Genomic DNA, 26,185 nt, shown 5'->3' with positions numbered 1-26,185 from the left:
TGCATGCAATATATAGCCTGTGCTAGAGAACTACACTATGTCCCATGATTTCACAAAGGCCTAAGAGCAATATTATGTTGACTTGACAACAATGAATGTCAAACACTTCAGTTTAATACCTATTTTAGGAAGAAACCAATAGGGAATTCCACTGATGTCTTTCTAAAGCATCTCAGGATTTTAGTATTTTATAATCTGTTAAACATAGAACAGCTTTTCTCATGCACAAATATTCAAAACGGTCACTTCCAGCTTGGCAAATATACATTTCTTGTTGTTCTTACCACATAGTCTATAATGAATTAACTACACACTGGGCTATTATTGCTAAATAATTGCTAAAATACTCCTCAGGCTCACTGAGAAAGGATGCTGCATATTAACTAATGACCGACATGCTCTTTGGCCTTAACTATCGTTCTTTGAAATAACACCTCTCACACTTCTCAAATGTCAAGTCTTCCTGTTTTTCCATACAAGCATATGAGATTTCAAATGCAGCAGATATACTGCACTTACGATGCACCATAGGAGAAAGAGAGAGAAGAGGCAGTTTTAATTCGTTGGCTGTTACACATACACAGGTTAAGCATAGTATCCCTCATAAACATGTATCAGCTCTCAGTTGCTCCAGTTAATACACTCCCTTTCTTGCCCACATAGTGAAAAAAATCTCACCTTACTTCCACTCTAATCTTCTTACATGCATTTTTCTTTGTTTCATCATTTCATAGTTCAGTTCTTGCTTCAGCGAGATGGTCTTTCAACAGATTTGCTGGCAACCTGAACTATACATAGGTTCTGTCCAGAATGACATTTTCCCCAATATCATTCTAGAAACAATTTTGATTTAAACAGGAAACTTAATGGTAATGTACATATTTTCAACATCCATTTAAAGTCATTTAGGATCTATCATCCTACTCTGAGTTACACAATTCTCCAAGTATCTGCCTTCACCTCAAGGTTTGTTCTCAGTATTTTCATTAAGATTTTATGCACACAAAAAACTCACCTTTCAAGAGGACTAATACGCGGTATCCTTATGCAGTTTCACACTGTGGATAAAATATTCCTAACAAAAAGTAGAGCATGACTATTTTTCTTGCCTATCCAGTACTCTAAGAGTTTATATATGCTATGTCCTTTCATGCTACATTAAAACAGACTCTGAAGTAGATAGATGGTAAATTTACATACTGACAAAACACTTAAGAACTCCAGTTAGTAATGGGTAGTCTCTTTTTCTTCCTTCAATGCCTGTCCCATGATCATTCACACTGTCAGAGATTCAAAGCAGAATCCTCCCACATATTCACAGGTTAGTAGGAATTAGATTTCAGAGTCTTCCAGGTGAACAGCTACCACAGGACTGCCAAGAACAGTTTCATTTCTGGACATCTCTTAAATAGAACAGTTTGTTACCCAGCAGCAATCAAGGGGGTTACCTTTCAGAGATCAGGATGGCAGGATTCTCTGAGGTCATCACTGTAAGTTGAACATTGATGGGTACCCCTGGGTAACTACAGGCAAACTCTTTGCAAATTCTTATGAGTTATAATCCAAATAGTCTCCCAAGGGAGAGGCTTACATCTTGAGTTATCAGAACATTAAAAAAAAAAAAAAAAAAAAAAAGAAAGAAAAAAAGAAAAAAAAAAATCCTATTTGCCCAAAGCACATGTGCAGCCACAGCACAATATGCATCTGGACAAGCCAACAACAAGCTCATACACATGTATAATCACTCCACATGAATTGACAGATTACTACTGAATTAAACATCCTCTCCAATAGTCCAAAAGTTTTCTGTAAAGCTCAAGCTAGTCTCTGAATTTCACTGGTGGCCAAAAACTGTCTCCTAAAACACGTGACTATTCCACAGTGACAGCATGTCTCTTCAAAGTCACCTGACTCAGATGTCTACCAGCGCAAAATGCTGCCTTTCAGTTGGTGAGCGCTGCTTTAACACTTGTGGGGCAGGATTTTAGGCCTCTGCTGAGTCCTGAATTGAGCAGCAGAAAGGAGCCAAGTGCAGGTGTGGCGCAGAATAACGCCTCCACTGAACATGGAAAGATGAAGGACAGGGGCCATGGAGGAGGGGGTGGAAAGGAGCTTCTCCACAGCCAGCTTTTGGCCCATTTCAAACACAGTTATCATTTTCCAGAGGTTTCAAGGATATTAATTGCCCATATGAGGATTGGCGGCTGGGTATACAGGAAAATCCAAATTAGTACCCTAACATTGAAAAGTCAGTTGCAACTCAATCCCTTTCACTGCAATGAGAAGCTATCAGGTGTTTAATTATGAGGTATACATAGCTGTATATAGGTTCAGGAAAGGTGAAACACAAATGCAGAGGAAATCAGGCTTCATTAGTTCTACTACTCATAAGCACATTGTGTGCAACATGAGCACACGCAAACTGAAAAGTCAACTGTGTAAGAAATCAGTTCAATCTCCTTTAATTATATCTGCCCTGTACAAACTTAAAAAATATTTTAATTCTTCCTTCACTTATAATCTATTTTTAATAGAGAATTCTGCCATATTCAACATTCTCTTAGCATATAGGTTTTCAATTTTCAGATTTTATATTTATCTGAAAAAGACTGTAAGACTTGATATCTGAAATATTTTCTCTCCCTTCTTTGTCTCTAAATGAAAGCTACTGTTCTCATTTGAGCAAGCAAGTAGGTAAAGAAAGTTTAAAAAGAAAGTAATTTTTAGAAGGAAAAAAAAATTCAGCATATGACAGAAGGAAACCATCAGCAACAACAACAACAAATGAGACAGACTACTGCTTGTTGCTTTGATAAACTTGAAAATACTCACAGTTTACAGAAATTTAGCTCTCCAAGGAGCCAGGAGAATAATATCTGCCATGGCAACCAAACAGAGCAGTCTTCTGGCACTTTCTGAATGAGCATTTAGGAGGAGATTAATTCAATACTCCGAATGATGAAAGGGCTCTTGAGATCCATAACTGTCTCCCACAAATTACCCTTATTGTACAACTGGATGTTTAGAACAGATTGCACATTATCTATATTGAACTAGAGCTTTCACAGCAAATTTATATGAAACAGATTAAGCCCACATGATGTGTCACACTATTTTCACCCACTCTGTTCAGTGCATTTAGAAAAATGGGTATTTTGTTAAATGGATCACTGTAGTTTTGCAGGGTTTATTTTTAAACTTATTTATATTTGGAAATGATTGTAAGTGTTTTTACTATGAAACTTTGAAATTCCTGAAACATGGAAAAACATAGAAAGCTACAAAGAAACACTTGCATTAAATATTGTATATAAACACAGAGCACAGAAAGACTGCCACAAGACAGCAAGCATTCTATTATTTTAAGCATTTCATATTTCATAGATATAATAAATTCAAGTGATGGCATATCTCAATAAATAATTATGCCTTCCTACTTATATGCATCAAAATACTTTTTTTTCAACAAATGCAGCATTTGAAAAGTACCATATAACTCACTAAAGACAAGTATTTTTTAAAAAAAAAAACATTTTTAGGAAAGTACATTAAACACCTTGCTGCTTCATCAGTATCTAAATCACAGCGGAATCTAGTCTCCTAGAAAAAAGTAATTTAGAATTTTGTTTACCTGTTTCCTTATACGGCACCCTCCCCCCATACTGTACAACATACAAAACTGGAAGAAACTCATAATGAAACAAGATTTACAGTGCAAAAGCATTTACTAGTTATTACAGTATAAAAGAGCTAGTCACTGAGTTACGAGAACGCCAAAGCACGCATTAGGGCTCTTCTGAGACCACAACAATATGTTCTTCTCCACAGCCCAGCAACATTCAAGATACACAGTACTTCAGTGGTTGCGTTATGCAAGTAGTTTTCTAGTTGTTCGCAATTATCAGTAATACCTGGATCACATAGACTGCCATGGAGGAGGGATACCTAAAAATCAGTCTCACCTAGTATAATATCCTCAGTTACTTGAGGTTAAAGATTATAAATGGAATTGCTTCTGTTTTGTATCTGGCAGCTGGATCTCTAAATGCGACTGTAATGGGCACTTGACAGAATAAAAGCCTCAATCTATAAATCCCTACTTTATACTTATGTTACAAATAATAGTTTACTATTTAATAATTATTAAATATTATTCACAAAAGGGTTTAAAGTTTCATACAATGAAGAATATATTAAATTTGCAAACTGAAGTACCTAAAAAAACCAGGAGAAACTAAAATTAAGATAAATACGCAATTCTTAACATAGAATTGAAATGAAGGGTAAAGCTTTCAAAAATTTCTAAAGGCTATATATAATTTGTAGTAATACTTAGTGAAGTTCAACACTTGATCCATCAAAATGTTTTTGAAAAACCCACTTTTGGCTTTTGATTACATTATCACATACTATTTCTTCAAAATTCCTATCTTTTCCAGAACTCAGAATTCACTGTGTGAGCACAGAAACAACATGCAATGAGTAAAATTACAATTTTGAAAATCAAAGACTTATGTAGAACTATCACTAATTTGCAAATGAGAGAATTCTGAATTTACACTGGTTAAGTACAGACTGTGTCTCATAAGGAACTGTGTATCCTGAATAATAAACAGCACGAGAAGCAAGGAATAATGGTTGGGTTCTGAGCAGAGAAGTATTTGTGCAGCCGTTAGGCAGTGAAAAATAAAAATAAAAGCAGCCTCACTCTTTGAACATCATCTAACTATCACTGAGTGAAACAGGAAGGAGGGGGGAGATTGGAAGAAGAGTAACAGCAATGAGACAATTCAATTCTGAATAATGAGCCAGAGCTCAAGGAACAAAACTGGTTCTTCTTCAGGTTTTGCTATTTATTATACATTCTACTATTTATTACTCTTGTCCCACTTTATCACCATTGTACTCTATTAAGAGATCTTTAGTCTCCAAGTTCCCATTTTGTTACTGAAAATTAATACTGTTTAAATTTTAGAAAGTCCTTCAAAATGTTAGATGTTTCAAGTATCACTATCACTATAAAAAAAGAAATACTATTGCCTAGATCTCTTTTGGTAGCAGGCTCTTGAATCTAATGGAGTTGGGCTGATTATTCCAGCTGAAGACTTTCGTCCTTCTTGACTCCTCTAAAAATTAATGAAGTGAAACAGGTTTGTACATTTCACCATTTAGATTCAACAGGAAAATTACACATGTTTTCATACTATACTTCAGAAATCAATTGAGGGTATCATTAGAATGGTGGTTCTTCAAAGAAGTGTATCTGCTGATTTTAAAAAAAATCTTCAAAATAAACTAATCTCTTCTGCATAAAAAGAATTAAATAGATTACAATTTCAAGTTAATATATTATCATGGAATTGGGAACAGGAACTTGAGAATTCTGTCTGTAAGGATTTGCAGAAGTATACATTATTCAGTAATCACTTCCACCCAATAATACTGCCTTAGGGTCATCATTTCCCAAATTTACTATTCTCCTTAAAAACAGGCTAGACAAATCTCCAAAATGGGTAAGAACTTTAATCTGCACATTCATGAAATAAAATGTGCAACTAGACAGCAAAAAATAATTTGCCAATATGAACCTTGTCCCAACACCAATTCTTTTGCCCTTTAGTCAGTGGAATCGCCTCTTCCGGAGTCTTTTTGCCTGCATCTATCCTTCCCTGTCCTTCCATTAAAAAAAAAAAAAAAAAAAAGGAAGAAAAATTGCTGTTGAAGTAATCTTTCCTCTTTTCTCTTTGACTTTAATACTATTCCCTTTGGCTTATTTTTTCTTTGCATGAAACCAACGTCTTCTGACTTCCAGAATTTTTATATTAGCCATAATCCACTCGTTGCATAATGACACAGGGAAGCTAACTCTTCTTACTGCTTTGCCAGAAACATGTCATCCTCATTTCCTTGTTAGCATGCTTTATCCTCAAAAAAATCATTGTTCTTTCATATCGACACACAGCTATGGAAATGCTCTCTATGAACATGCAGAAAGCACATTCACAGAACTCACTTCTGATATATAGAAAGTATTTCATACAACCATGATCAGGCGTTAATGAGTCATGATCACATCTTCCTGGTGAGCTGCAAACTGTCCATGCAACTAGATCTGCCAAAACGTCTTATAATTTTCTTCACCACTTCTTCCAGGGCATAATTTTTGCTGTATTTTTAATATGGTCTTTTAGTTTAATGTATAAAGTTTTTAATAGAAAGTATTAGATTAGCTTAGCTATAGATATCACTGCTTGTCTCCTATAATAGTCACAGTGAGAAATTAGAAATGCAGCATGAACTGTACCAAATTTAGAATATGGTGTTGGGGAAGGAATATATTTTCTAGGAGTTAGTACATCTTTATTCAGTCATGAAAAGAAGAGCTGTACACCACACTAAGTTTTGTAGCTCCAGATACTCTGAATGAATGTAAAATCTTAAATATAGTAAGATGTTCTCTGAAGTCAACCTTGCTTTAAACACCTTCCATGTCCTTAGGATGACAGCTGATCGTTGCCTTGGTAACAAAGACTGCTCTCTACTGTGTTAATTTAAAGGGATTCAGTCAATTTGAAGTCAAATTTCCAACTGCTAATTTTATACCTGCCATAGGTACCACAGTTCATAAGATTATGATAGAAAATTATCACTGCATCTGACAATAGTGAATATGCAAATGTTTTTTCCATGCTCTTGGTCAGCTGCAGGAAACTCAATTGCATAGTTTGTAGGAGGGTGATTATAATAATAGGAAACAAATTTGGAAGTGAAAATAGTGAGACTGTAGGTATAAATAAATAAATAGAGTAGGTACAAATAAATTTGGTACTAGTGTTCTTTAAACTGATACAAGATATTTATAAAAAAAAAGCAAAACTAATATAACAAACAAAACCCACTATGCTCTATTTTTAATGCATAAGAGTTTATGCACATTTATATAAAGGACTTTTTAAAATCATGGTCACCACTTAAAAAAACACTCCAGTCATCCATTTCTTATAGAATCATAGGAATCGGTAAGGTTGGAAGGGACCTCTGGAGATCATCCAGGCCAACCTCCCCACTCAGTAGGGTCACCTAGAGCATGTTAGATAGGGTTGCATCCAGGTAGGCCTTGAAGATCTCCAGAGAAGGAGACTCCACAACCTCTCTGGGCAACCTGGTCCAGGGCTCTGTCACTCTCACAGGGAAGAAATCCCCCCTCACGGTCAGGCGGAACTGCCTGTGCTTCAATTTCTGCCCATTGCCTCTCGTCCTGTCACATGGGACAACTGGAAAGAGTTTGTCCCTGTCCCCCTGACACCCTCCCTTCAGACATTTATAATTCAATCAAGTCACATTGTTTAAATAAATCTTTAAGAAAAATACAAATAGACATTACCTGCTGTACAAGTACTTACAGTTAGTTATACCAGTTTCGTGTTATTAAAACATTTTATCTCACTCACATGCCACTGACTTCAACAATTTAATATGTTTGGCAAGTATCTGTACATATGGATGCACTAAGCATTAGGACTGCCCATAGGCAATACAGAAATGTTGTCCTTTGCCCAATAACCAAAAAAGCTAGTATCCTGAGCATATAAAAGTGCAAGGATTTTATCCAGCAGCATGTATCTTTCTCAAAGTAGTAAGAATTTCAAGCTTATGCTCAGATATTACTTAACTGTGCATGCTGGCATATGCAATATGTAGTACATATACAATATTTGACCTATTAATGATCTTAAGTTATATTTGCACAACGGTGCTTTTTTATTTTTATTAAGCCGTCTTTGGGAAATAACATTATATTGTATCACATTGTTTATGGATTCATGCTGTTACTGCAGTGGTTTTGTTTGTGTGGTTTTTGTTTGTTTGTTTTTAATGAATAGCCAAAGAACAATCACATCACACACGTTCAACAACCCCGGTTCAGAAACCATGGTTTCCACTCAGCCATGAAAGAATCACCGCCTTGGTCTGCTTTAATCTGCATTCTCTATTTCCAAACTCAAAAGTAAAATTAAAACAGGTTTTTATCCAATATTCCAGGCTATTTAAAAATATATCTAAAAATTTCTCATGGCTAGCCTACCTTTTCTAATCAAACTGCAGAACTATTACAAATCCCAGTTTCAGAGGCACATGAAAGTGTGAAAGATATTTTACAAGAGGCCAAACAGATATGCACATAAGTATTTGTAATATCAGGGCCATGGTTTGCATACACACCCTCAAAAAAGAAAAAAACTTAAAGAACACTGAAATAATAAATAAAAGTTTAATAAAACAGTTGCAGAATGACTCAGTATCACAATCGCTACCACGATCACCAGTTGTTACTGACAAGCTGATTAAATATTACCAAAGACACAACAATAATAAAGGACATAAAATTACATACAGATCCATATTCACATGCAGGTATATAAGGACATACGTACATTCACAGTAGTCAGTGTGTTAGAAAAATAAAGATGTACTCCAAATAGCAAGAACAGAGATCTCACTATCAACTTACCTCTCAGCATATACAGACCGGAATTGTTCATTTATTTTTCTATTGTAAAAGGCACTGGAATTGCTTGATTTTTTATGTCAGTGCAAAATTAAAAATCAAAAGAAAGCACATCCTGTGAGCGTGACATATGCAACTACCTTTGCTGTCACTCCTCCATCTCCCTCAACTTTTATTCTCAGATTTCATCACTCAGTAATGTTTGCATTAGGTTTTCTTCCCAAACCAGCATATTATGTTCTCTCTGAAATGAAGGCCTCAAGAGTTGAGTATTTTGAATGCTATAACCAATATGTACACATAATGAGCACAAATTAAATACAATTTAATCCAGTTGAAAGGCTGTGAGATTTTGTTCAAATACTGAATATTGTGATGAGGGAACAGTACAATACAGAATACATTCTGTTCTTCTTTATCTCTTTGTTTATGTCCTAATAAAATCAATGTAAATGAACTGCCTAGTGGAGCAAGGCTGGCATGGGTACTTAAATGACATTTTTTCAGATCATTTCTTTTCCTGGATTAATTCCATTGTCACTGTGTTTAGAGCTGCAGAACATTCACAGTGGCAAATAAATGGATGTTTTCAAAATTCTCACTGCACAGGGGTTTAAAATGCCTAACAGCTGATTAGAGTTCAGGGTGAACTGCAACAAGGCAAACAGTACATTTATTAAATCAGCTTCATGAAACTGTCTGCATATAGCCTAACCGCATCTCTCCCAAGGAGGTCATAAACACTAAGATATGTAAAACAAAGAAATTAAAAACTGAAACGATTAGAAGAGTCTACACACTAAAATGAGGAAAGATAAAAAAGTCTTTTAGAACAAAGCACAACAGAGAGAATAAAAAGAAAAGCAAGTACAAAACTTGAGGGAACAGGACAGGAAGGGAAAAGACCATTTCCAAACCAAACAATCCTGATGAAAGATACACAGTTTATAGTGACTCTTTTTGTCAGATACCAGAAATCGTCAGGCTGCAGACTGATCTGCACAACCAGAACATCAAGCTAGCTCCTTCTTGTTCACCTACAAACTAAATGCTAAAGCACTGCTATTTTACTTTAACTGGTTCTTCAAGTCATATTGTTGTCATGGATACTGCTGTTAATAGCCTTGATACCCATGATCAAGGTAGTCTGCTTATTCTGAAGTCCCAACTGGAGACTGGGAACAAAAAACAAAAACAAAACTTTGCAGAGACAAAGAATTAGGGTGTATTATCAGACGAAAGCAGATCTGGAAGAACAACACATTACTTACTATAGCGTGTAAGTAAATGCTCCTCTTTAAATAACCATCCACAAAGATCTCGCTCCCAGTGACAAGCAATCGGTTACCATGTGGATCGGAGGTGTGTGAGAGATGTTCCATTTAAATAGAAGAGGTATGGTTTTATGGGTCCATCTTCCTAGACCCATGAAATAAGAACAGATCATGCCTCAAGGAAAATACACAAAGCTCCGTTTGCACCAGATTGACAATGCAGAAAGAAGTGGCTCACAAACTGGTAAATGAAATCTTAGCAATTGTGAGGTGAGCAAATGTGTCTTACAGCACTGAAGGAGGAAAATGGACTGCAGAAACTTCTGCCAAATGTTTCTTCTTAGAGTTAATGGAGAGCTCTGATTAAAAGCAGCAAAAGATCAAAACAGTGGAAGGTTTAGTAAGTCGGTTTGCATAAAACGTTGTTGCTTCACATTTTCACAGACAAGAAAGTTCCGAACTATAGCTGAACTGTCCCACTCTGTGGCAATGAACCACATTAATCCAACCAGGACGTGCTAGATACAGCAATGCTGGATATGAATGCAGATCCTGACTATGATTTTGTGAGGCAGTATCTGGCAGAGCAGGTAATGTGGCTACAGGCTGGACTGACAAATTAGCTGAGTACTAGCACAGTCAGCATCATGGTAATGGAGCTATAGGCATATTCTCTTTGTCAGGATTTTCAAGAACTGCTTGGACATTGCATCCTGCTATCTCTCTAACAATAAAAGAGGGATCTAGTTCAGTTAAATGTCTGACAGGCACAGAAGTTCCAGCTTAATGTGATACTGAATATCCCAAGTCCAAAGCAAAGTGCTTCTGGACAGAGCAGAACTGATACTACTCCTGACTTGTTTGGATAGTGAACATCTGTAGTGCACTCTACCAGCATTTGGCCTCTGGAACCTATGAAGAGAAAGCAGGAATGTTTCTGTACATGCAGTTTTGTGTTGCAGAAGATTTGGGTGAAAATAAGTTCTTTGCGAAGACCTATGCCATGAGAAGGAAGGTATTCTGAACCATCTCCCCCATTTCCAGAAACAAGTCTTTGAGAGGAAAGGATTCCTTTGCAAATCTGAACTGAATCTTTCCAGTAATTTAAGGAGAACACCTGGTAGAGCTGTCACCTGTTATCTGTTATACAGTTCTTAAATACAACAATTCCAACCATTTAACCTGGAATATAAATGAAATCTGGCAAACTGCCAGGAAGGCACTGCAGCTGTCTGACCAAAGCTTGAGAGTCACACTTTCACTGCTACCCTTACATGATGCTTTAAAGGGGGAGAAGGTTTGTTATCATCAAACACCTTTTGGTCTTGCTATTAAATTGTGCTGGACTATAAAGGCCTCAGCAGATTCATCCTCCCTTCCTTTTTTCCTAGAGAAATATCAGTGTTTCTCTTTGCAAGGGAACTTTCAGAAGATTTTATGAGTAATATCAAAAAGCTAACAGAAGCTGAGTCACAATTCTCTCTTTTCTAAATCAAAGGGAAAGAAATGCTTAAATCAGGCTGTACCTAAACAACAGATCCCTCCCCTAGTGGGTCTAAAACTCCCCAGTGATGAAAATTATTCTACTGCATGTAAGTTTTAGTATATGATCTGCTTTTTTAAACTCATGTTCACTTTGCCAAAATAAATTTCAATTAATTTCTTAAGGCATTTGACTTTTTCTTCATACAAATCCTCCTATTACTTGCGAAGATATTCATAAGTAATTTCATTCAAAATTGTTGCTACTACTGTAGATGAAGTTTAGATACACATTTTCTAGTTGTGCTCTCTGTGCCTTTGCTGTAGTCAGTTTTAGGAGAATATTCAGCGAACTGTAGCGCTGGAGAACACTTACGTAATGTGCTTATACATGTTACGTAACGTCCATATACTATGACAGCCAAATGATCTCCAGGATATCTGACTGTCCGGCAGCTCTTCTTTTCCAGCTCCCTCACTATCCAGCTTTTACGGAGATATTAAATAACACCCAGCTCCCTAGATAATGTACAACAACAGAATCGCATTTCCTGACAATAGAAGCAGATGAGATTTTTGGTTTTCAGTTGTTCTCACATACATCCCCCGCAAGTAAAACCAACTTTAGAAAATCACATTGCTTACAATACAGTCACTATTTCACAGTGGAACACCTCCCCCCCCATTTTCTGCAAATGTTTCTTCTCCTCACTCCTCAATAATCTAATTTTCAGTTGAATGGATGGCCAACATTATCCAAGAGCATTCTTTGAGGACAAAAGGAAAGGAAATTTCTTGTATGATACTAATCTATTTAACAACTAAGCCATTACTTCTGAAAATACCTTGTGAGAAAACATTTCTTTTTCTTGGTCATTATCAATGCAAAATACAAGATACTTTATTCTTAAAAATGTTAGTTCCATTTGTCTTTTCTAGAGTAGTTATACAGTTACAAGGCTACATTTTTTCAACCACACTTCCTTATAATTATTTATAACTTGTAAACAACAGAATTGTAAAATACACTTTTTTTTTAGGAAAGTAAAAGAGTAAACAACTTGAAATCACACATTCTGATTAACAAAAATATTAACTCCTAGCATGCTTTGTAAAAGAATCTCCTTCTTAATGACCACTATTACATTAACATTGGCAGAATGCAAGTATAAATAATACTGTATTTTTAAGTATAACACAACCAATGTTTTTCTTAAATGTCAAGTACATGAAAGTAGAACCACTGTCTTATTCTTGTGATTGAAGCTGGGGCTTTAATTATGAAATATAATCTCTTTAACCTCGTCAAAAACACAACAGAGAATTTGAATTAAAAAAGTAGCATTTAGCTGTAACATGCCTGGAAACATGGACAGAGGATATAAGATAGTTAGTTTGACCTAAAAAGCTAAGAGGCTTTGAGCATTAGAGCAGAGTCTCAAACGTTTATCTTGGTGCAACAGTTTTACCTTCAAAGCTACCCAGTATGGTTAGTATTCATTGGAAAACATCATGTACACAAAACTCAGGTAGGCAGGAACTTTTACATATATCTACTGGGAAAAGTGGTTGCTTATATTCAGCTGAACCTTTCAAAAACTGCTAGTTGTGACTGTAAAGATGCCTTCAGAAAATGAACACATAGAGCAGTTACAAAGAAAATGTGTAGCTCAGAATTATTATGCAGAAAGTGTGGGCTGCAGAAATCTGGCTATGCATTATGGAGGTGGCCAGAACCCATAACCAAAGTGCCCCTGCAAACTCAAAAAATCCAACAAGAAGAAGAAAGACTCAACCGCTTAATATTTCGGAATGGTAATGAATAGTGGAATAACATTTTAAATTTAAATTCCTATTTAAAATTAAATTTAAATTTTCACACAGTATGTTATTACATACAAATCACAGACAAAAATAACCAAATATATTAAGTAATATTAACCTATTCCATACCAATACCATTTTTTTTTCTGACATAAAGTTACTAAAGACTGGAAGATGTACTTTTAAGTACCCTAGTCCCAAGTCATAAATCTGTCTTTAGCATTTTTTTTTTTAAGAAAGAAAATAAACAATGCCACTTGCTATGGTGTGGTATAACATGTCTGCATATTTTAAGGACAGAATAGGCTAACAGATTAACCATCATCAGTTCCTGCATATTACAGCTCATGAGACATTCCAGTTCCACTCCCCTACTAAATCTAAGTCTCAAATTTTTCAGTTCTTAGTGGATTAAATAATGTTCCACAGGAAAAGAATAGGAAAGACCAAAGTATACTAAACACCTAATATTCATGTGCCATCCAATAACAGAAAACCAGAAAGTCTCAAGAAGCTTGTTCATTTGACTTTTCACAAATCCAGTAATCAGTCTGGCTTTCACTATGTTAGCAAGATGTTAACCTGGCCTCTAAAAAGGAGGATTCTTTGCACCATTTCACATTATCTGGTCATCCGGACATAAAGAGGAGAAAAGGTGATTAGCTAAAAACCCAAGCCCAAGGGATGCAGCTTCTACCCTTAAAGCATGAGATTATAACAACTGACTTAAATCTGCAAGCATCATTAACAAGCTGAAAGCAAATCAGGCAGCCATGTTTTCCCCATAGCCCACAAAATAAAATTATGACAATGCAAATTCACAGATTCTGGAAGTCAAAAAGATCTCCATGACAATTCAGCCAAATACTTCCTTATAGGTAAAACTTAAAAAACTTTTCCACCAAATCTGATTAGAATATATTAAAAAGATTGCAAATAATAATGAACTCATGTTTTTCACACACAAAAAAATCAAGTTGCAGGAATTCTTGCCAAAGGATTTTGTGGATCCTAAAGCTAAAAATGGTTCAAAGGGAGACAGGACAAGATTATAGAAGAAAAAAGCACTGAGAGTTACTAATACAAAGAAACTGCATTTGGATTAGAAAATCCAAGCTGAAAATGACTGGAAGGTGGGAACATACTAACAGGAAGCATAATACCTGCTTGCCATGTTTTTCTGTTTTTCCCTAGGCATCTCTTTGGGGCTGCTGGTAGATACAGGATATCAAGATACACAGACCTTTCTTTTTCCTAGTACAGCCACTCTTAGTACATTCCACATCTAAGTGGGTCAGATATTTTCACATTTCAGATATTTCAGATATTTCCACAGACACAAGATTGTGTCTGTTTCAGACTGAATGCATCTAACTTCCAATTTCAGCCACCGTGGTACATTATGTTTTTATCAAGAATGTTAGGAAGTCTCCCACTGTCTTTCCCACTCCTAGGGAAACACACACACACATATATATATATATACACACACACACACACATATATACACATACAAGACAAGGCATCTCTCAACTCTCTCCTTGATGAGCTAAATAGAGTCTTGTAGGACGCACATCATTAAATAACCTCTCCTTCATTATGGCAGGAAAGGCCACAAACTATTGGTTCAGACCATCACATATCTCAAGAGAATTATCTGTATATGCATTAAAAAAGAATTGCTGATATCAGGGCCAAAATTCTCATAAATGTACCTAAAGCAGATAAGACTTGTTCCTGTATATACATTAAATGAGCACTAACTAGAAAAACTAATAGAACTTAATCTCTGCAGAGGTCCTAATCCTCCTGTCCCCTTTGTGTCATCACCTGCATTCTTGGTGTGGCATCACAGCTCCTTTCTGACTCCCTAATCCTACGCACCAAATTAAAAGGACCAAAAGAAGTTCTTTTAGGAATACAAGTACTACCAGTCCTCTGTTAAGGAAGTTGGCAGGTTGCTTTAATGGCAAATACATGAGAAATAGAAAAAAGAAGGTAAAAATTTATTTTTGGCTGATGCCCCATGTCTGCATCTGGCTGTATGACTCAACACAGGGACATGATCCTGTTGCCTGATCTGAAATGCAGATAATGCAGAGGGGACTGAATCTCCCTTCCCCTTCACACGTGGAGGCTGCATCTGCTCATTCCTTAGGATTAGATATCCTTCTGCACTCTGTCAAGTGACAGAAGTTTCTGCAGTCCCTCATCAGTATCATCTCAGTCAAGTAATGCCCATCCCTGAATCTCCAGCATGGTCACATAATAATGAGTGAAAGTGTTGCTTTCCTCATTTACAGTATCTGTGAAATATACAGTCCAAATGTTTTTGGTGGTATCGTGTCATACACATATTCAATTTGGAGTTAGCGCTGCCCCTTCTCTACTAGTGACAGAGGTGGGTCTTTTTGTTTTTACACATACATGTATTCACACAGAAAAGTCTTGTATACAATTTAATGTGCCCCAGAAAGCAAATAATGAATTAATATCCCACAAGGAGCTTTAGCTACATCAAACAGCTCAACAGGAAGACGCTGGACTAGATAACTACTGTAGGTCCCTTCCAACCTACACGAGCCTAGGATTCTATCAAACCTTAAACTCTTAAAAGTTGTCTTCAAACTTAGTCTAGATATCAGTCTGGATATTGGCACAGGATAAAATGATTTAGGACATCATAGTAAAGTTCTTTCCATTATGGCTATAGTAAGTTTTTAAAATTGGGTGTTTACACACAACAGCTATTTGCTAATCATCTGTGGACAGAAGGGCAGTCTCTGTTCTGATACAATGTAGATATTTATGTCAGATATAATTATTTGTTAACTGACACAGATGAATATATGCAGAGTTTGCAGAAGCCTTCTAATCCACTGGAGTTAAAACAAATAAAAACACCTTTGTTGCAGCAAGCTGCTTCACATTCATCTGTTCACTTGGAAGGTTTTCTTCCACTCATCTGTTCACTTGGAAGGTTTTCTTCCACACAAATTTTACTACATTCAAATCTGTGAATTATCACAGATTTCAAGAGGGAGCAAAAACACAGCAAATGCACAAAACTGAGCTGCCACATAACCTGCATATAACATGACACAATGTACATGAAATAAAAGAGTAGATAATTTGTTCTAGAAAATGATGAGTGCCACAAAGATTCCAAACAAAAACCCAAATGCTACCGTATGTTGCTCAGCTATGGGAACCAACTGGCTTCTCAGGGACACTAAGCCATCCAAGAATCAATCACCCACAACCACCTGCAAGGCAGGTGTCTCCAGTGAGGCACCTTAAAAGCCAGAGGCTTTTGAAACCTGAAACCTCCTGCAGTGCAGTCTTTTTCTGCCCAGCTGGGGAAGAGAAAGAGCAAGGATCACAACCATCCTCAACAATATTGACTACGGAGTAGAGGAGAGTTAATACTTTAAGATAATTCATTGCTAACACTAATAGGCTTCATATTTTTATTTTTGGTCATCTTAATGGACATCAATAACACAGAGAAGTAATCAGAGAGTTAACTGCATAAATTGTAAATTATCACTGCTTAGGTGTTACAGAGACCCAAGACATACAGGACAGGGTCCAGCCTGTGATGGCCAAGGGCTCATTCTCTGCAATAAAAATGCCTTAGGAGACTGAATCTCAAGCCATAGTTGCAGTGGAAAATATCAGGAAAGATGGTAGTGGGACTAAATTCAGAAGAGGACAACAGATCTAAATGCCTGAAGAAGAGGTCTCCTCCTTTCCTATGCAGCATAGTCCTTGACTGGGCTGAGAAATTTTGCTTCTGCGTGAATTATACGAAGATGCTCTGCATGTATGTACTCAACACTGTTTATGCCTTGTTTATTAGTACTTATCTGTGTTTATAAAAAAAGCTGTAGCCTACCATTCAAACTCAATACCTTTTTAACTTAGATGTCCAGGTCAACAACATAGCCTGTAAAATGGGGAATGTAATACAGAACAAACATAACAAGCGTTCATGTCTTAGTTGACTTATGAAAACTTCCCTCTCAATACATTTTCAATTATATCAACTGGTTAGATGCTGCGGGGAATGTACAGAATTAGATACTAAAGAGTGCAGAAAACAATGGTCCACAAAGCAGTCTTTACAAAGCACTCCGTGGTAGAAGTTTGAAAAAACATTTACATAAGCGCTGCTCTACCACACACAGAGCATGTGCTACTTAAGTCCTATATATTACATTCGACACGCATATTACTCATCTCATGGACGTGCTGCTACTTATACAACAAAATGCATCAGTATTCAAATAGAATTTAGACTTGAAAAATAGATTTTTCAAGTTTAAAATGAATAAAAATCCCAGTGATTACATAGTCAACACGTAGCATATTTGACACTTGTTTCTTAAGAATCACCACAATCAGGCTGCATAGCAAGTGCAAAGATTTAGTTACAGTGCAAGTGTCAGCACTGGTATCACACAGACATCAATATATTTTTTTAATTTTTGTCTCTTTTTCAGGAATTTTCTGCTTCTTGCTTTTTGATCTCCAGTTATTCTCAAAAAGAATTCTCCTTGTAGGCAGGATGCCAGGGAAGCAATTAAAAAAAAAAGTTTAGGGTTGATGGGGGGGGCATAAGGTAGTATTTGAACATCTAAAATTTGACTATAATCCATTATCTCTGAAAAGTTGAGACATATCCTGTTTACTGACTTTTAGCTCCTACAGCGAGCTTTCCAGTGTCTAGTTTAATATTTCAATAAAACTAGCATTTCCTTTAAAGGCTTACTGTTCTTATTGGCATCTTTTAACGTGACACAAAGCTGAAAAAACTTAAAATGTGATAGGCATGTACGAGTCCATAGTTGCTTACAACAAATACTACTTCTTTTAACACCTCAAGTTCTATTTAGGCTCACCATGATTCAACAATGAAATTTTGTTAAGTTTAACCTTTGAGACACTTTTCTTTTGAAGGAATTTTAGCAAGATAGATTTCATTCACCTTCTCAGTAACAGGTGCAACCATTATTTAAACATCTGTAATATAGAAGTCCTTCTGAATTTGGTTTGACTTTCAGACTTTCACACTTCACTCTCATTTGTATGGGAAATGGAACAGCCTCTTCCCCCGTATTCAAGCCAGTTCAAATACAATCGGGATCCCTTCTGGTTTCAGAAGCCATAAAAGCCTGATGTAACTGCAGCATTCCTACAGTACGAACAATTTTAAGGTAGCTTTATCCTATCCCCTTGCTCCAGGTTTCCTTGTTGATATGGTATTGTGTCATGATCTGAGATGCTATGCAAAAAGAAAGGACTCGGTTGTCCTAATTCCACCACCAGACTTTAGATCATGATCTGAGAAAGGTAGAACAGGTCGTCTTTCCACAGTGATTTGGCTGTTAAGGAAACTTAACTTAATGGGCAAATACACTCTTGGCAATAGTCACAGAAAAGGAATGAGTTGTTTGGAAAATAAAATTGTACCTTCTGGAAATCTGGTGTTCGTTTTTTTTCTATTAAGAGTACGTCACAGTTTCAGTTATCATCACATAATAATCATTTTTATTTAAAGGTCTTCATTTATGCTGTTAACTCTCAACAAGGTTACATTTATCTACAAACCAGAGAGACTTGATATCATCTCACCTTCAGTTGAAGCTGCAAAATGAGGAACAAAAATTTTCTCTCCAAATTAATTTTGGGCTTTTCATTCTATTTTGTCAAGGGAACATCATTTATTTTGTTTGCCAGCACTTCTACGTTGAAAGCAAGTTTCAAAAACATACTCTCAAGAAAGGTCTAGTATTAAGACACTGACAATTAAAATGTATTTGCAAAATTATGTTTGAACACAGCATATCCTCTTAAGAGAGACTGCATTTCTATTTTTAAATGTTATGTTATGTTATGAAAATTAATTAATCGTATTTGCATTAAATCTCTCCTGCTACCAAACACATGCAAATGTTATACTAAAACATGCCTAGAGGCATTCTGACTACTCACTAGGGAAAAACTGCATTTTCAAAGTTGAATTAACAGGTTTGGATTCTTAAAAAACACAATAAACATATTTGATTAATAATCATCCTATTTTAACATCATGTGAGTTATGTACAGGTTATACAAACCACCAGAGCCTATCAAAAATTTAGCAATGTGTTTTTACTGGAAAAACGCAACTTCATTAGAAATAATTGTTTAGAAACAATACTAATTTCAAGTAAAACTTTTTGACAAAACATAAAGCAAGTGTTTAATTTCATTTCATTCTAGTATAATGTAAATTCAATATTTTGGCTCAAGTTTCAACATGCTTTCTGATAGATTGCCTTGCAAATCTTTGACAGGTTGAATGAAATCTTTTCATTTCAGCTACTTGCCTCTCTTCCATACTGACTGCAGGTTTGTGTTTCCTCAGCCTTGCCAGCAAGCACAGAACAAGCTGCTGCTTTTTGTATCACCGGTGTTTTAAAGGGTACTGCTGAGGTTATAGTTAGTCCTTCTCCAACCTCTCTAATTCTGGTAATTACAATACTGAATGACACAATTATCCATTGAGTTTTAGATTTTTTTAGATTTACAAAAACTGTTTTCAGCTTCCATTTTGCAAGATGAATAAGTAGGATTTTAAGCACTAAAGACCAGCATCCCCCAAAGTGGTAAACAAACAAACAAACAAACAAACAACAACAAAAAAAAACCCCTGTTCTTTCCCCTCCCCAAAAAGGGAAGGGATATATCTAAGGTTTATGGCCAGTCCAAGCAGCTATGTTGGCCCATCACACTCCCAGTCACATTCTGAGACATGTATTGGTAAGCAGAAAACCTCTGCAACACGAACAGCTTCAGAAGTGCAAGGCGCAAGCATAAATGCACTTTGCCGAAGGTAGGAAACAGTAAGTTAGCACTATTTCTCTGTTTAGCCCAGTGCTATACTAAGTTGTTCTCAAAGAAGCTAAGCACTCTAACAAGAAAGTGGCCAAGAGGAGTCGGCACACTCAAATGTAGGCTATTTCTTCCGGAAAGGATGTGGTTAGTACTAGTGGGTACTATTCCTAGGGGAATGGCCAGGTGCAATCATTGCTGTCAACAACCAAGAAGCCTTACAATTATTAGAGGTGGTGCAGTGCAGAGAATTGCAATGTTAAAAGTACTGAAATTTCTTAAAGTGTAAGGTTATTAGAAAGAATAGCAACTTCCAAATGCCGGAATATCTGTATGAGCAGGGAGGGAGTGGAAGCACTCCAAATGCTTGTAACTATGCAAACAGACAGCAATTTGTCTGTCTGTCATTTCCTCAACATCCCTTTCAAAAAGAAGCTAATCAATGCACTAGCATGTTTGAAGCCACCTTCGGTCAGCAAGGATGATGCAGAGATCAGCCACAGTATTCTCCAGTTCTTGTACTTCAGACACAGAACTGAGAGGCAGCAGACTCATTTTCATGAAAAGGACGATATTGTTGGAGAAAAACCTAGCAAGTATTACCCCCACTATTCTTTCGAAATACTTCGCATTCTGCTGGAAATTCTTAAGAAGTTGCACTACTGACTTTGAAATACCCAGATCTCATTCTGAAGTGACTTAAGTAATTGTTCATAGATATTCAGAATACACTGCCACTGCCAAGCAGTTCTAATGCAGACAGTATGACCACCGCGTAAGATGCTGTACAAAAGAACAAAAGATCTTTCTCCATTTGGGCCAGGCTGAATGAAGAGATTGCTTTGTCCCATTCTGGAAAGAAATACACCAGGGAGGATAAAGGAGGTATATTTTCAGGCTACATGGCAGCTGTTTAATGAGCTTGACCCTTTTCATTACTGGCAGTTGAGAAAAATATACGCTGACTGCGCCTCTTGCTCATGAGGATGTATCTACCTGGAATCTCCTTCTGGTGGAGCAGGTACCATAACATCCAACAGATGTACATGCTTCTTCAGACAAATACAGAAAGATTTTCACTTATCGGAAAGAAAAGGCATTCCTGTTAGAAGATACTGTCACCACATTAAGAAAGGAAGCTAGGGAACAAGAATTAAGGCATTTTTACATAGATTTCCTAATGGAGGAAAGGTTGGGGGGTATGCAGAGAGCTGCACAGAACAAAAAAAAACAAAGCCCCCAAAACATACCTCTGTTCCTTTCTATGTCCCCTACAGTTACTATGAAAAAGGCTTTTTTGCATCAGTATTTATTTCTCTCTTTACTGCTGTTATCACTGCTGTGTTTGCTCTTCAGGGATAAGGCAGAACCCAAACGGGCTCCAGGGTCAGAAACTGTAGTCTGGTATGTTTCCCTTTTTGGTCTCAGTCTGTCACAGGACAAAGTCCAGCTTCTCCTTCAAAACTGGGTCATTTCCACTTTCTCCAATGCTACAGCATCCTCACACTGGTGAGGATTATACTAGTAATTATCTCAAATTATTCAACAAACTATCCGCTCTTAACACAAAATACATAAACAAATGTTAAAAAGAAACATTTCAGAACTTTCTAAAGACCTTCCTTACATTCTTAGAACTTCAAAATGATAGTCTTTCCAATATAAAATGAGTTTTTCTGAAATTACAGGGGTTTGTTTGTTTACCATGTAAGAGTTTTTAAGTAAGCTCTTATGATCATTATTCATGTCCGTCAAGGAATTAGGATGCTGTATTTCCTAAAATCACTTTCAAAGGGACACTAACTCAATTTGAAAATGAATTTGAACACAGAATAGTTACAGTCCTGCTGCACCAGGTCAAAAAATAATTATCTTAGCAGTAATGAAAATATGAATGTGTTCACATTGGCTAAAGTTAAGGAACCCAAACGTAATCAATACAACTGTTCAAAGCAGCTATATTAGGAGATTTGCTCTATATACAATATAAGGAGCTTAATATCCTATTTGGCATGTAAAATAGGATTACAGTCCAGTTGTGTTAATATCCCTCTAGTATCCCACATCTCAAGAGAGTGGTGGTCCAAAAAGCATTGAAAAAATAGGCATCACTTTAACCTAAACCTCATATGACAGAACACAACAGTATGCATGTCTGGATGGCATTAGAGAGGGATGTGAAACACATTTGCATAGAATTATATAAACTAATTTCTACGTAATATGTGATCTCACAACATGTTTGCCCCACTGTTTTATTTCTACATTGTTTTGTAAGTTGGAGAAGGGTGACACAAGAGCAGAGTGGGAGATGTTGTTTGAAAATAAGATATCTGGCTTAAATTACCATGACGACTCTTAATACCAAGAGATGTATCTGTAACAATCTGTTTATATTTAGCTAGAAGAACTTGAAAACATGCTCCTAAAATAAATGCTTCAATATCTTTTTGTACTGTCAATGTATTATTTTTAAATGCAGATACTTTGCCTTCATGCACTCAAAAAACTAACGCACTAGAGAAAAACTCCAAATTTCTATGCATCTGTGGGATACATAGCATGGAAACAATCAGAGGAAATATAAAAAGGTGATGGTGGGTACTTGTGTTTAGACATCCTAAAACCAGGCAATACTCTTCCCAAATCCTGTAAAAAGGTTCAAACTGAAAGTATGAGAGAATTGCAAGGGTTCAGGTTCTTACTGAAATTCAGACTAACCTTTTGTTTTATTAATGGAACAACTCTGAAGAACAAGGGATCAGGCATATACTATCACAGTGAATGCACAGAGGCTTGGAAAGGAGATTACATCCTAACTGTTGACATATAAACTCATACTGGAACAGAATCTGTGTATTCCAGCTGGCATGTTATAACCAAAGGTGACTGTATTCACTTGAGCTTAAGGTTCCAGTGGATGACCTAGTTTTGCCTGTCTACAAAATAAAAACAGAGAAAGAATAACTAAAACAGAATTGCAGTCCTGTTCCTCTTAATTTTATCTAAAAAGTACATGAGATCCATGATCAGCTCCTAGTAACTTCACACACAAATATTAGAGAAAGGCAAAACAAAACTATCAGGTGGTAGCTTCAACTGTAATTTGGATTTTATTTGTTACAGTTGATTATGGAAGACAGTGCTGACCCAGATAGGGATGTTCTAGCACATAAGACTGCGTGGGTTTTTCCTAGAAACGGCAATGTATTATTTCTGGGCACAGTTTGCCCAGAATTAACAGAGTATTTTGTAAAACGCAATTATGGTATGTGTTTTAAAAAGTGATCTACAATTTTACACAAATATCAAAGAATACAGAAGGTTACACATCTGCATCTGGAACACACAAACGATATGTTCATGGTAAAATAATGCAGCATAGCATAAAAATATCTGAGCTCGCAAAAAAATAGGTGAATTACTCTTCGTAGTTCCATGCTATTTTATTTCTGATACCTAAGCAAGTTTGGAAATCCCTATCTAGTATCATACAGTTGGAAACTCCTAAAGTACACTACCACTGCAGAACTAGCTTTATAGAATCCCTACACTATACTAAAGCTAATCCCATACAATTCTTCACCTCTTGTGATCTCCATCTCTATCTCTACAGAAGCATTTGCTTAAACACGTGTTTTTAGGAGAAAAATCTAGTGCTTATTTCCCTAAATAGCTTTGGGATGGTTGTTAACTATATTGTAAAAAACTTAATACAACCAAATGAGAATTGTGTGGACAGGAAATTAAGACAATGTTACACTTTCCACATGCATACTTAATTCTCAATATAATTATTTCAGTATTTTTTTTAAAAGTTCACATCAGTATGCTTATAATTTCTGTTTATGCAAGCTACTGTTTACTTTTGATGGTATTTCAGCAAGAAAAACAATCATAGCGTTGCAACAACAAACACCTCCTGGCTTATTCATTCTTAGAGCCCAAAGTCCTTCAAAGGTGACATTATAAACAAAGTATATGCACGCACACAAGGACAACATACATTATATGTTCCTGTATTACTAGAATATCAGAAATTTCAAATTGTCTGCAAACAATCTTCCTGGTGTTGACTTGCATATGTTGTTGGGTTAAAAGGACAGACGAATCAGTTAAAACTTCCAGCTGTCTGCCCCATGCCTTAAGCTGTAATGGCTTAACAGAACGTGAAGTAGTATCAGAAATACTAGAGTTTACAGTCCAGTATGTTGAAGCAAACTAGTGCTGATTTCTATTTATTAATAGCATGGGCTGTACCCTGTATACTGACTGTTCTACATCCCATTCACCCACTCCAGCTTTGGGCAGAGCAACCTTCAGGGCAGAGGTGGAATATCTTTAATCAGCTAAATTTAATACAATGTTACAGGAATTTCAACATCCTTGGTATTTATTCACCTAGAACTGAAGTAGACAATCTTCGTGATCTATCTTTCTTTAATGCCCCTAAAGCTTTTCACTGCTTTGTAAGTTAGTTCCTCTTACCTGTTGCTTGAGTGCCTCCAGAGATTCAAATTCCAACCTAGCCAATTTTATCTGGATATCTCTTGGTTTATCAGGAATTACAAATGCCATGACAAACTTCATTGCAAGTAGCATATGCTAGAAAAAAAGTAAGAAAAACATAGTTTTATATAATTGGAAAAAGAAAGAACAGTATAATAGTTTTGCAAATTTTACTAACAGATGTATTAAACAAGTATTTCTTGTGACACGTACAGAAGTGATAAGATACTATAACAACAGCGAGTACCATCTACTCTGTATTTTTTTCTGTTTACGTGCTCTAGGTGATGGTACTTGAGCAGGGGGGGTTGGACTAGATGATCTCCAGAGGTCCCTTCCAGCCTCAACCATTCTGTGATCTATACGTCACAGTACAAGCTTACTGTAAAACTATGCTGAACAAACTCAGAATTTCTGCATTAGAAAAATCATTAAATCCTAAAAGCACTCCTAAGTAAACATCTATTCAATTCCACCTCATAACACCTAGAGAACCTGTTCTGAAATTTTGAGTTTTCAAACAAATACCCTGACCTTAGAGCAACAGCTTTCATTTGATAACATCTTTCAAAAAACGATTACTGAGATCTCTTGCACTCTTGTGAAATAGGAGTAACATTAATAAAATTGGGAAAATAGCTGGAAGAAATGATGAATGTGGGTTGTATGATTCAAGCAACTTCTGTACCTAATTTTAATAACAGTTTGTATTGCATTTTATAGCTGTAATCTGACTGACGAAATACAAGTAATCATTCATGAGAAACTGAAGAACAAGTAGGGGTATGAGTAGCTGTATTATTTTATCATGCATCGTACGTATGGATTTCTGAATCTTGTTTTAGTATAATTCCTGCAAATCAGATCCAGGAAGGGGAATCATCTATTTTCAGAAAAGAGATGTTTTAAGAGTACAATATAAATTACCAGACAAGACATCTAAATTCTCTTTCATAGTATAAAGTTATATGACCATAAATATGAATATTTTATAAAACAAAAATAGTTAAGTTCATCCAAAATTGCTAAAACTGGTGAAAACTTATTTGTCTAATACTAAAAATTCCTCACAAAATTTTTTTAAACAATAGTTACAAATCAAACCATTTTTTCCTAAATGCAACCATTAAAAAGGAATGTTGTTTCCAATAACACGCTCTTCATAAAGACTATGAGAGGACTATTTCACTGTGAATAAAACCTAGGATAACATTTACACAAGCCGTATGCTACCTGATGCTAACAACAAAGTTTCCTCCCATTTTGCCATCTGCCAAGCAGGTAGACAGAGAGATGGCAATGAGTCTTTCACCTCTGCTAAATGCAAGGCCATCAGATGCCCTGTGGTCTCCTGCCAGGTACTGAGAGCACCAGAACTATTCTCTTCTGCAAAGTTACTGACAAAAGCAGAAATAGTAACTGTGTTTTGCAGCAGAGTCTCCAACCGTATATCTTCTAAAACAGAAAATTCAAATTAGAGTTAAATTCTTCAAATTTTAAAGAGCTGATTCGATTTCAAAAGTGGCCTGTCTGCAGCAATTCCATCAAAGTCTCTTCACACTTGGAATAAATAAATAAATAAATAAATAAATAAAACAGTAGCAGTTGTATTGCTGATCAGCAGATAAAGTGCATGTCAAGTGTCAGCTTAGAAAGACTTCAATACAATTTCATATCAAAAACCTGTTGTAGAATCTAATATTTACAA

The 26,185-nt window shown here is 36.1% G+C and overlaps 1 protein-coding gene across 3 annotated transcripts in view; it reads right to left on the bottom strand.

Moving 5' to 3' along the window:
• ANO10 (anoctamin 10) overlaps positions 1-26,185 on the bottom strand; it is a 123,796-nt gene that overhangs the window by 20,259 nt on the left and 77,352 nt on the right. For all 3 annotated transcript variants that reach the window (XM_062569386.1, XM_062569387.1, XM_062569385.1), the window contains one exon: positions 24,457-24,573. In XM_062569386.1, the coding sequence (XP_062425370.1) occupies positions 24,457-24,573 (117 nt within the window). The remainder of the gene's footprint in view (positions 1-24,456; positions 24,574-26,185) is intronic.

The sequence above is a fragment of the Rhea pennata genome, chromosome 2 (genome assembly GCF_028389875.1).
Source record: "Rhea pennata isolate bPtePen1 chromosome 2, bPtePen1.pri, whole genome shotgun sequence".
Classification (NCBI taxonomy): domain Eukaryota; kingdom Metazoa; phylum Chordata; class Aves; order Rheiformes; family Rheidae; genus Rhea; species Rhea pennata.
The sequence above is the reverse complement of the archived record's forward strand: the minus strand, read 5'-3'. Positions and strand labels throughout refer to the sequence as shown.